General features: G+C 41.5%; 1 protein-coding gene across 2 annotated transcripts; it reads left to right on the forward strand.

The window, feature by feature from the left end:
• The first annotated feature begins 3,223 nt into the window (after positions 1-3,223).
• On the forward strand, positions 3,224-10,136 carry NPY2R (neuropeptide Y receptor Y2). 2 transcript variants are annotated; one of them, XM_057496950.1, is made up of 3 exons: positions 3,224-4,361; positions 8,600-8,712; positions 9,052-10,136. In XM_057496950.1, exons 2-3 carry the CDS (start codon positions 8,622-8,624, stop codon positions 9,768-9,770), a joined length of 810 nt encoding a protein of 269 aa, XP_057352933.1. In that variant the 5' UTR covers positions 3,224-4,361; positions 8,600-8,621; the 3' UTR covers positions 9,771-10,136. The 2 variants fall into 2 exon arrangements, with proteins under 2 accessions (XP_057352933.1, XP_036743827.1); XM_036887932.2 differs by having other exon boundaries at positions 8,600-10,136.
• Positions 10,137-12,802: the final 2,666 nt, after the last annotated feature.

The raw sequence follows: 12,802 nt of genomic DNA on the forward strand, positions 1-12,802 counted from the left end.
CAGCAGAGTGCCTGCAACAAATGAGACACTCAAAAAAGATCTGTTGATAGGAATCGTGAGTACTAAAATGTTTATATGGATTTTACACAATTCTCTTTTACAACAAAGAGTGGTGAGTCCTGAAATAAATCCTACTTGCATTTTTCATTTAATGTTTTGAAATTTTTCACCATGAAGGAGCTATTTTACCATCTCCAAAGTGATATGTGAAAATTATATATAAATCTTTGACTTTTCATTTCTCAAGTGAGACTAATAAAAATTTAGTATGAGAGAGGGCGCTTAGATTTTGTTACTTTTTGAGAAAAAATAAAAATTAAATTTACTTTGAGCATATGATTAAAAAAATATATATCAAATTATGTCTCCATATGCTACAAGGATAAACACTTATTAAATAAAATTGAAATTTCTAAAACAGTGTATGTTTCCTCTTTAGCCATGGGCCTTCTGTGCATGTTTCAGATAATCAAATGAAAATTTGCATTGATTAAATTCTGAATTTGGCATAAAAAATGTCCCTTCCTTTGTTCTATGGTAAAATTTGAACTGAGTCATTTGCATTTAAATATACCTTTAGATCTGGTTTCTTACCAGTCTAAATATCCATTTGGATGATCACTGAAAGATAAAATTCTCAGCAAAATGTTGCCTGTGTTTCTTACAATCCTGCTTAATTACTTTGAATCTGCAATTAAAAATTCAAAACAAAAATAAAGCCCCCAAATCCAAAGAAATAAAAATCATAGCAAGTAATATTTATGCCCAATTTAGGATTTAGCATACATTTCACTTTGAATGACTAGTTCTTTGCTTGAATGAGACACCTGTCTTCATAACATACTGCATACAAAAATTTTAAGAAATTCTAGCCTATCAGCTTTGTGAAACTGACTGTTTAGTACTCATTTTTTGCTCCTTCACACATATACTGGTCCACTTGGTACAAATGACCCAAGTTTGTACCAAAGTAGGAAGTAGAAGTATTGCTTTTCATCATTATAAGTGTGATTAGACTGGCTAGATTTTTTTTTAATTGAGTTTTAAAAAGGGAGACTTACTTAAAAAGTCATAACGCTTACAGCTCCATTCATATTAACTGGTCTCTTTTTTTCTACGTCAGCTTAACACAACCTCCATCTCCATCATATCTGTGCAGATGTTAACTTAATTCTCAATGTGCTTTCTCTTGCCTGTAGGGAAAGGTAGGCACTGATCCAATCAGAAATACACAGTATCTCCAACCAATTGAGTATCAATATTATAACCAAATGACCATTAGGATATCTGGGTTCCATAATTTTTACTACAAGGGAAACTTTAAAAAGAATTTCTCTAAGAAGGACTTGATAAGCCTAGAGACACACAATAACTAAATTTGTTGAACATTTAAAGAAAGGACAGAATCAGTTTCAGGTATACTAAATACTCTACTGTTAAGCTAATTTGATTGTTAACATTTCCTAACTAGGGACTTTCTATTAGGCTTTGATTGTTTAAGAAGTCTTCACCCGTTTATTTTATAGGCTTCATTGAGCTTTACTTACCTCAGAGGGGTTTACCAGAATGCCTCCTATTGGGCTTGCTGCCCTCTCTCTTTTGGTCCTATGCACGTCCTCCCTTCCTCCGGCTGGTGTCTCCTGATTTATGGGGCTTACCGCTTTCTCCTTCATTCTAGCTGCATTATACTACTTTGTTTTGCCTGTGGTTTCAGTTAGTTTGCTATGAACTGCAAGTTATTTAATCTTTCAGAAACCGGATACTAAGGTGAGAAAAAAAAAACTAGCTTTCAGTGGAAAGGCACCATAAACAGTCTTCTATATTGACAGCATCTCACTTTTTCTTTTTTAACAAAGTGTCTCTGAAATTTCTTCATTCTAACTACTTAAAACACTGAATTGCTCAGTTCTCCACCAAGCCCTTTACTTCAGTCTCTGTGAGAATATCTGCTCAAACAGAAGTAGAAAAGGAAATTACTTATTTAGCAATTAATCTTTGGCTGTAATCCTTTTATATTTATGTGCCATGAGGAATGGTCTATAGGGCAGAGGAAATAGTAGATAGTCATGCTTTAGCTATTTTAGGAAGTTTGTCAAACATCACATACTAATATCAGAGGCTACAATAATGGAGGCCCATGGAGGCCTATTTGCATATGACTGCTAAGATGTTTTGGAAAGGCAGTTCTAAAGGAGGCAAAAATGTCTGTGCAATCAATGTCAGTGAAATCAGTTGAATGCTCCAAAGCAAATACTCAGAAGGACAGCACCCACTGTTGTTACAAGCCACTCCTACTCTTCTCAAGTTACAGCCCCTTGGCACAGACATCCTTCTTCACTGGTCCAAATATATTAAGAAGCGTAGAACTTGTTGCACCGAACACTTGTGCAAGCAAGGAATGTTTTCCCAAGGTAAAAAGTATCTGCAAAAAAAAAAAAATTGAAGTGGAACTGCGTAGAACATTTGGATGTTTCCAAGTCTGGTTCCTTTTGTTTCTTGGTAAATGGCAAAGCCCGAGCTGCTCTGTTTTATAAATAATTTTTATGCTCCTGTGAGCATAATTCTACGTTAACCAGAAGATCAATTTCAGATTAGGCTGTGTGGAGAAGTCTTACATATGCAGTATTAGAGTGTGGGCAAGCCCTGATAGGACTGAAAACCCCGTCGTCTTCAGGAGGCCTTAACTGGTATTTTGGAGTTTGTTTGGGGGATGACTTAAAAAAAATTTTTTCCCTTTTTTAGTAGTTTAGCCTATTTGTATTTCAGAGAAGTGCCAAGTGAACAAGTATGGCCACCCTAGCTTTAGTCAGTCACCCTAGACTGATGAGTAGAGGGAAAGTAATGGGTGCGAAGGGCCAACACAGAATAGTTGATAAAGACTTCGGTTTCCAGTTTCAGCTTTTTGTTCTCCTAACTTGTAGATTCTGCTGTCCCCTCTACAAATGAACAAGGGAAAGAGACTATGTGTGAACGTCTAGAAGATATGGCTCTCAAAGAATTTCTGGGAAGAATCCCGAGGAGCAGACGCCGAAGCGCTGCGGACTGGCTGCGCGATGCCGCTGCGCCCCGATGCCCCCCGTCCAGGCTCTGGCCCAGGCTCCGCGGGGGACGGCAGGGGAGCGTGCTCCGGGGGCGCGCGCTCACCGCGGCGGGGGGCGCGGGCCGCGGTCAGGGCGCAGCGAGGCTCCGCAACGCCAGGAACTGGAGAGGGCGGGACTGCGTTTCCTCCTCTTACTCTAGCTTGTTCCGGGAGCCAGAGCGCGCGCCACACAGACCGTCGGCTTTTGAATCTGAATCCTCACTACCCAACTTGTAAACTATCAGCAGCCACCGGCGAACGGAGCAGCCGATCGTGAGCAACAGGGATTGAACTCTACCTTCCTGCTGGAGCGCAGCGACTGCCCGGTTGGAGCAGCGCCCGCGCCCCACCCGCCAGGCCTGGGCGAGGGCGCCCCCCGTCGTCTCTCCGCGTAAGGAGGGCGCCGCCTCTCCGTGGTTCCCCGCGGATCCAGCTGCCCACCTGCTACAAACGAAAAACAAGGAAGCAACTCCTGGTCGGGAGTTGTGGGATTTTTTCTCAGCCCCGCCGAGGCGCGGGACTCGTGTCCTGGGTGCACCCGGCGCCAGCGCCCGGTGTCGTCCAGCCGGCCGCCCGGGACCGCAGCCCTCTGGCCCGCTGCTGGGGCTGCCCGCCCCGCCTTCGCCCTGCAGTCGCCTGTCCCGGGCGGTGGGGTGAATCCGGGCCCTGGTCCAGGGGTCTGTCTCTGCGGGCCATCCCTCGCTCGGACCTGAGGAGCGGTTAGTGGACCCAAACCTGAGGGTCCCCTTACGGCTGGGACCGAGAGTGGCATTTGCGGGTGGGGGTGGGGACCCGCGAGGGGGCGCCGCTCTAGGCAGGGTCCCGCTGCGCGAGCTTCCACGCCGGGGAGAGCGCGGAGGGACGGCGGCTACTGTCCCCGCGCCTGCTCCACGGAACCTTCCCGCCCAGCCCTCTGCGCTGCGCGACCATCGCTCCCCAGCCCTCGGCCCCGTTTCTTTTTCTCGGAGGCAGGGTTTTCTTCTCCTCCACCCGTTGCCCTTCCCGGGAGCCGCGCATCCTCACCCGCTCCACCCGCCTGAGTGCGCCCGGCCGCGGAGGTGGGCAGGAGAGCGAGCGCGGCGGCTCCCCGCGCCCCGGCTGCCGCCGGCACCGCGCTCCGCAGCCCCTGCGCGCCGCGCGCCGGGCACCGTCGGAGCGGACGCCACAGGACGTGCCTCCGGGGACCTTCCAGGGCCCACTCCGGTCGGCGGGCTAGACAATCACCGCACCGACTGGCTGCACGCCTCTTGCTTCCACGTTTCAGCAGAAACGCGAGAGTCGGGTCAGTAAGTCTAAGTCCTAACCCTGATCCAGTGTCTAGGAAGGAGAAAAACCCCAACGAAGCGCTGGGGTCCTATGAAGAGGGCATGGGGAGGTCCTCCAAAGTGTAGGGACTTTTTATTCCTCATTTAGGCCGCAGGTGGGGGGTGGGGGCTAGAATTTTCCTTTTCTACTGAAGATTCTTGGCCATTTCTCTGATCCTTCTTGGAGAGATCATCATCATTCCAGAACAGCAAGTTGTTATTGTTCCTGCCTCTTCTCTAAAAATCAAACCTGCCCAAAGGGGAAGGCCCTATTGATTCTCCAAAGCTGTTCAGGAATAGACATATTTATTCCAGCATTCACTGTTTTCCCACCAGAAGGGCTCACCCACTGGCAGGAGCATATGGTGCACAAGAAGGAGGCAAAAGTAAAAGCTTTGGGAAGTTTTGCACATCATTTAAACTCACGACATGAAATAGACAAGGCTGTTTTCTAAGAAGAGCCAGAAGCCCAAAATCAGGCAAGTGAGATATCCCCAGGCCCTTCGGTGAATATTTTCAACTTTCTGCTTTTTAGGCAAACAGTCATGTCTTCTTTGTAGCATTCTTGGTCCACTCCCCTCACCACCAGGACTAACAAAGGTAGGGCACACAGCATGATTTCTGGGACTTTTTGCCTGGGAAGAATTCCTGGAAGGTTTTATGATTGGTAAGATGTTATGTTTTACTAAGTCCAAACTGTGACAGTAAGTGTACTTTGCAAAGAATCCCCCACACTTAAATATATATAGCGGAGGCATGAACTTTTCTCCCACTGAGATGATTTGAAGTTCTTTGGATTGTTAAAAAAAACCCTTAAGTCATGTCCCTGTTCGGCAAAGAGATATTTCTATAACAGAATCTCTAAGATTTACTTGTTCAGGAAACCTGCACCCTTCAGTTTTCCTTAAATGTCTTGAAAAATGTAATGCCTCATTTTGGCTTATTTCAAAGACAGTGCTTTTCTCTTGTCTACTTTTTTTAAATGTTTGTGCTTGTGAGTTTGTAATCTGGCCTCTCCCTCTATATACCCTTTTTTCCTGTTCCACTTTTCCAGAAGTGCCATCATAAAATATGTATTGTCTGGGCAATGCTCTGACCTGGCTGAAGGCCAGTAGTTTGCTTGAGAAAAGTAATTAGCATCTGTATGCTAATATCCTGCAGATCAATAACCATTCCTGCAGAGAAGGTTTATATAAAGGGGCTTCAAAGTAAAGAAAATGACCCTGAAAAGAAAAAGCAAAATAAGCAAATACATCAGATATTTTCCTAAATCCTACTATCTCAGGCTTACTCTCAGTTTAGCTTGCTGCAAACCCCCATCTCAGACCTCTTGGCGTCTTTCTCATTCTGTTAATGACTTGTCAGGGTTGACTAATTTGCTCTGTAAAGTCTCTTTCTTAGACTAAGGGAAATTTTATGTCCTATCAAATACACACTCTAAGATTTGGTTGGTTAGTTTCCATTTCTTCTAATTACTAAAGAATGGAGGCAAATGCAGGAGAGGGCCTGGGCTCCATCAACCATGCTGTTGGAAGTTTATGCAGAGAGAACTATAATACAGCAGTGAAGCAAATGCATGAGTACATGAAAATCTCTGTAATAAGTCTTTTATAAGGATGTGTGTATGATAAGCTCTTGAGCTAGAAGGTTTCCTTATATGGTGACAATTTTTAATGTTCTAGTCAGGGATTGAGTTAAGAGGGATCTTGGGATAACTTTCTTGTTGGAAGTTACCTGACTAAAAACAAAATAAGCACAAGGATATTGTATCAGAGCAAAGAACACTGTATAGGCAATTAGTATAGGCAATTATTTTCTCTAAAGAAAAGCATCCAAATTATTATTTTGTATTTTGCTGACTTCATTTATTCAGTAAAACTGTGCTTTCATTCAGTTTCCTGTTTGTTTTGCCCAATTATTGAGTACCATTCATATGTTAGTGTGCTAAGGATTAAGAAGTGGATGGAAAAACTCCAGTTTCTGTTCTCAAAGAGATTGCTATGGTGGGAAAACAACTGCAGTGTGCGTGTGCTACTTGGAGCATTAGAAGCTCTGTAAAGTCATGGTGGGGTAACTGAGAGACTTCCCAGCTCAGAACAGGGAGGGCTGAGAGTCATGAGGAAATCTGATGTGTTGCTGGAACCAGGGGATGTTCAGTATGACAGCAGCATAAGACAAATACTGGCAGGTCAGAAAAGATGAAGCAAGAGGGGTAGGTGGAGATGAGTTTAAGTAAAGCTTTGAAGCCATACGGTAGAGGGAATTTTCTTCTGTGGGCTAGTATTATCAACCTTTGTGTGCAGAACCTTCAGTGAGAGGGAAAATTAATGAAAGCACATATGCTCCATTATCAGCAGAACATGCAAAACAGAACCTATTCAAGAATCTAAAAGAGGAGAAATTACATGCAGAAAACTGATTACCCAGTGATGGAAGCCAAACAGGGAGTGTTGAAACCACCCAGGGATTAGCAAGGAGTCATTACTACCTCCAGCTAGGGGAACATGGAGGGCAAGCAGCGTGGCCAAAGCCCAGGGACCAGGGCCACCCATTGGCTTCTCCCTTCCTGTACCCTCTACCCTCTAACTGTCGGCAGTGCCTTTCATTGGCCAAAGCTAGCCAGCATCGTGATGACCTGAAGCCTGAAAACATAGTCTGCAGGAGTCAGCCCTACAGAAGGGTGAGGAACGGAGCTGGGGGCACACAAGGCCTAGCCAGGCCTTGTCTATGGGCTGAATAAATATGACTCATCTGCCAATGTAGGTAGGTGCTATTATGATTAAAAAAAAAAATTCATTTAAAAGAGGTTCTGAAATTATGGCAGCAACATTTTGTCATTTATGAAATCATTGAAAGGTACCACCACTATGATGTTGGGGTCTGGCTGTTTTTATAGATTTGAAAATGGAATTTTCATTGGGAAACAATATATTGTATAGTTTCAAGCAAGCTGGGGACAGTTGGGAAATGATATGATCATATTTGAACCTCAGAAAGATCATTTTAATGTCGGAGTAGGCTCTGTCTAGAGAAATGTAAGAGCCCTGGAATAGAGCCACACTACCCTGTTGTCTTACCACCAGCACAAATCCTAGTTCTGAGTGTGGCTTTAAAATGCTTGCTGAATGCATGTTTCAATAAGTATCATCATCACAAGGGTGGACCTGTGCCTGGCATTTGGTAGATGCTCACTTGTGTTTGTTAAGTGAATGAATGAATGGAAGCAAGAGAAGAGAAAGGGAGTTAGGTTAAAAGACTATTCGAGTAATTATGGTAAGAAATTGAGAAGGACAAAACTAATGTGGTAGAAATGATAAGAGGACCCTTAAGAGAATTATGTAAGAGATGAATCTGAGGATTCTTTTTAAGGTGGGTACTAACAGGGATGAAAGCCTAGAATGGCTACCTGCTTTTTAACTTAATATGGCTTAATCAGCAGGGTAGCATTGACTGGAATGCGGCACACAGAAGGAAAAGTCTGGTGTTGTACATAGGCAGTTGCAGAAGAAAAATGTTAAAACTTTTATATTTAGGGGTTAGAGAGAGAGACAGTCCAGATTTGGACATACTTTTCATGTAGTTCCTGTGTAGGAGTTTGTATGTCAGGTAGAAAGTTTATTTTGGATCATCAAAAAAAAAAAAAAGCAACTGTTTTACACAGACTACCTATTTTTAACACTAACCCCTACACTAGAAAATGGCTATGAAGTAGAATCTGCTCTGTTTATCTTAAATATTTTATACATCCAAAGTCTGGGTGCCAGACAAAAGTTGAATGTTTTACCTCTTTTCTGTGCAGTTTGTTGCTCTGTTTATAAACTTAAAACAGTCAAAATATTGGAAGGAACTTTATCAACCTTAAAATTAAGTTGATGAATTTATAAGTTATTAAATTAATTGATAAAGTTTCTAATACTCATCCCATTTAAAATAGATTGAGTCAGTTTGGTAGCATTCACCTTGGACTTATGTCTATACTACAGGTATTACCTTTGACCACTGTAATATCCATTCCAAGGGCCTGATTTAATTCATCCATATGTGTGAATAGACTAATTAAAGGGCCTGCTTTATTAAAATGTACTCTGCGATTTTAGGGATCAGAGGACAGGTATTTTGAACTCCAACCAAAATGAAACTTATTTATTAGTAATATTCTTTTGCTTCACCCTTCTGTGTCTATTGTCTATATTTGTTCATTTATTTTTTATTGTAGATTCTTGTTGTAGTTGCTGAAAATGGGTCCAATAGGTGCAGAGGCTGATGAGAACCAGACAGTGGAAGAAATGAAGGTGGAGCAGTATGGTCCAGAGCAAACCACTCCTAGAGGTGAGCTGGCCCTTGACCCCAAGCCAGAGCTTATAGACAGCACCAAGCTGATTGAAGTACAGATTGTCCTTATATTGGCCTATTGCTCCATCATCTTGCTTGGGGTGATTGGCAACTCCTTGGTAATTCATGTGGTGATCAAATTCAAGAGCATGCGCACAGTAACCAACTTCTTCATTGCCAATCTGGCTGTGGCGGATCTTCTGGTGAACACTCTGTGCTTGCCATTCACTCTTATCTACACCTTAATGGGGGAGTGGAAAATGGGTCCTGTTCTATGCCATCTAGTGCCCTATGCCCAGGGCCTGGCAGTACAAGTGTCCACAATCACCTTGACAGTAATTGCCTTGGACCGCCACCGTTGCATTGTGTACCACCTGGAGAGCAAGATCTCCAAGCGAATCAGCTTCCTGATCATTGGCTTGGCCTGGGGCATCAGTGCCCTGCTAGCCAGCCCCCTGGCCATTTTCCGTGAGCATTCGCTGATTGAGATTAATCCTGACTATGAGATCGTGGCCTGTACTGAGAAGTGGCCTGGTGAGGAGAAGAGCATCTATGGCACTGTCTACAGTCTTTCTTCCTTATTAATCCTGTATGCTTTGCCACTGGGCATCATTTCTTTTTCCTATACTCGTATCTGGAGTAAACTTAAGAACCACGTCAGCCCTGGAGCTGCTAATGATCACTACCATCAGCGAAGACAGAAAACCACCCAAATGCTGGTGTGTGTAGTAGTGGTGTTTGCAGTCAGCTGGTTGCCTCTCCACGCCTTCCAGCTGGCTGTGGACATTGACAACCAAGTCCTGGACCTGAAGGAGTACAAACTCATCTTCACCGTGTTCCACATCATTGCCATGTGCTCCACCTTTGCCAACCCCCTTCTCTACGGCTGGATGAACAGCAACTACAGAAAGGCTTTTCTCGCAGCCTTCCGCTGTGAGCAGAGGTTGGACGCCATTCACTCCGAGGTGTCTGTGACATTCCAGGCTAAAAAGAACCTGAAAGTAAAAAAGAAAAATGGCCCCAGTGACTCTTTCACAGAGGCTACCAACGTCTAAGGAAGCTCTGGTGTGGAAATACATGGTTGAGTTCTGACCAGAGCTGTAAATCTGTTTGAGGTGGCCTCACAGGTGCATCCTGATTTCCATTTTAAGGAGGAAAAAGAGTGTCTAAATGGAAGCATCTGCAGTGTCCTTCGTGGAAGCCATGTTGGCAGAGCCTAGGTGAAACTACTTGTATTCAGAGATAGGACAACAAAACGGTTTGCATACAGTTGCGTGGATGGTAGGTTGACTTAGAAGTAAAAGCAGAGAGAAATGCTTTTGACTATTTCCCAGAGGGGAGGAAACCTGAACAAAGAATTGTCAGTATCAGCGTTGCTAAAAGATGGGGAGTAAATACCCGGACTTTCAAGTTGCTTTAGGGCATGGGGACCACAGTCATTTGATGATAAACTACCAAACACCAATGGCCCTAGGGAGCCACAGGCTCTTTTTTTAAATTGTATTTTGGTTTCTTATTATTCTCCCTAAAGGCTGAACCCATCAGGGAATAGCTAGCTGCAGGTGAAAGTTACCAACTATTTGAATAACTTCAAGGAGGAAAACTGGAATTTGCTACATAATTAGTATTTGGCAAATGATGGGGGAAATCTTCAATACTCAGCCAAATGCATGTTTAGTGAAAGGTTTCTTCAATTAAAGAGTTGAGGGCTGAAATTCTCAGAATTATAGAAATGTAAACCACCATTTAACTTCACATTTCAAGTTGTCCCTGCTTTATATAGATACTATTTATATAACAAGCATACAACTCAACACTTTTAATTGTTCGTAATTGTCATAACTTTTTGAACATTCCTGTGTTGGAGCTGAGTTTGGCTTCACTAAAAATTAAATTGGATTATAAATAATTTTGTGGCACTTATAGCATTTGGTGGTTATTTGTAAGCAGTTTTTGCACAAGTAATAGCCCTCGTGTTTACAGAACACTGTAGTGTTTGTTATTTTGTTGCAGTTCATCTTCCACGGACCCATTCATGATTAATAAAACAATTTAATGTCATCAAAGTAGAATGCATCTGGTAAGAAATGTTAAAAACATTTCATTCATTCCACTTTGCAGATGTTCTGTTTGGAACAATTTCAACATAAAAATATTTTCTTCCTCTCTAAGGAATTAGCTATATTTTTGGATAACTTATGGATATATACATAGTAAAATTTTACCTATCGTGGAACATAAATGCTATCGTACTTTTCATTTAAAGATTTTATGAACACAATTTTTATTTCAATAGTATCCAGCCAAAGATGTTTAAAACCTTATTATGTTCATGAAAAAAAATTATGTTAAATTGTTGTACTTCTTTGGATACTGTTAAAGAAGTTTAATTGCAATCATATTTTTCTTTGTATGACTGAATTTGTGAATAGATTCTTTGCATTTCAAACAAATTCAGTATGAGTATTACATTTATTTATGAGCATTAACTTTCTGAAATTGGAGAGTTTCATTTTATAGATATATTTAAAATTCTTACTATGGTTCTTATTGAATTATTTCCATTCTAGAAATAAAAGTCTTGAAGTGGACTATACTTTTGGAATACTGAAAAACAAATGAAAATAATAGAAGTCAGACTAGGTGGCATACATTAAGAAGTAAACAAAAAACAATATATATCTGTAATATATCACATAACGGAAGAATTCATTTTTCTGTTGGACTTGACATAACTGTCCGAGAAGAAGCAGTCTGTCCTTTAAACAACAGTTACTTTGCTTAATTTGCTAGTAGATAACAGTGGCTCCTGTTGTTGTTTTTTTTCTCTCTCTCGGAGAATTCTTACACTGTAGGAAATGTGTATGCTACTGTATCACCTGTTGTAGTAGTGACTTATTAGAATCCAGTTACTGTATATGAGCTAATTAATTCTGTTAACTCATGAATAAAATATCTTTTTATGTAGCGATTTTATCATTGAAATAAAAAGAATTTGGGAAATTAGAGAAACTGTGTGATATTTTATATCAGAATTTTTGTCCAAGACAAAACAGTAAGCCTTTAACAGAACTAAAAAAAAGGAAAATAATGGTGGCTTCTAGATGGTTAATCTCGCTCTCTTTCCATTCTGTATATGAATATGAGTCAATAGATTGAGTCCTATGGCTGTAATTAGAATCCACATTCTGACAATGCCTACTTAATTTTCGTATCAAGTGTTTCTTCTGAACTTCAAACCTGCATCTTTATAAGTGGACTTGACACATGTGGGTGTCTCATCAGAAGATCAAATCTGCTATGTCTAAAACAGAAACTGCTATTTTGATTCACACACCATCCTACCTTCACTTTGTATTCCCATATTCCCTGACTCAGTCATGACACTGTTATCAATCCAGTCCCCCAAAGCCTTACGCTTTGGAGTTACCCTTGGCTCTTGTGTCTCTTTATCACACATGTTCAATTAATTCCCAAATTGGATCCAATTCTTAGATTTTTCTTGAATCAATTCACTTTTGTCCATCCCTATGGTCCGCACAGTAGTTCAGGCTTTGACTGTCTCCCTAGCCCTCTGTTAGATCTCATGTGGTTTAATGTAGCAGCTTTCTAATTGGTCTTTTTATATCCAGTCATCTTCCCATCCAATCCAACTTTTACACACTAGCCAGAATGATTTCAAAAACTCGAGTTTTGTCAAATCAATATTCTGATGAAAATTTGTCAATGTCTCCTCATCATTCTTATCTTAAAGTCAAAATCTCCTTATGACTTGAATGGCTGTTTAGTATCTGGCTTTTCCTGTATGTTTTATCCTTTGTAAATTCTCTCTTCCTCCAATCTTTGCTGCTAGATTTTAGGCATATGACAGCAGGGCACAGGGACTGTTTTAATCACTGTGGTATCACAGGTACTTGCAGCTCCTGGCAGAAGTTAGTGCTTCCTAAATATCCATCAAGGAAACTGAGTTAATGAGTTAAGTAAATAGCAAAGCTAAGGTTTTAAGGTAGATCTGTAAGGTTATAAACCATAAACTTTTCTCATTTCAATCATACAACTTGTAGGAAAGTGATGTTTTAGCTGTACA

This window comes from Manis pentadactyla, chromosome 1 (assembly GCF_030020395.1).
Source record: "Manis pentadactyla isolate mManPen7 chromosome 1, mManPen7.hap1, whole genome shotgun sequence".
NCBI classification, from domain to species: domain Eukaryota; kingdom Metazoa; phylum Chordata; class Mammalia; order Pholidota; family Manidae; genus Manis; species Manis pentadactyla.

Coding starts and splice junctions, on each gene's coding strand:
- NPY2R (XM_036887932.2), top strand. CDS start 8,622: ATGGGTCCAATAGGTGCAGAGGCTGATGAGAACCAGACAGTGGAAGAA.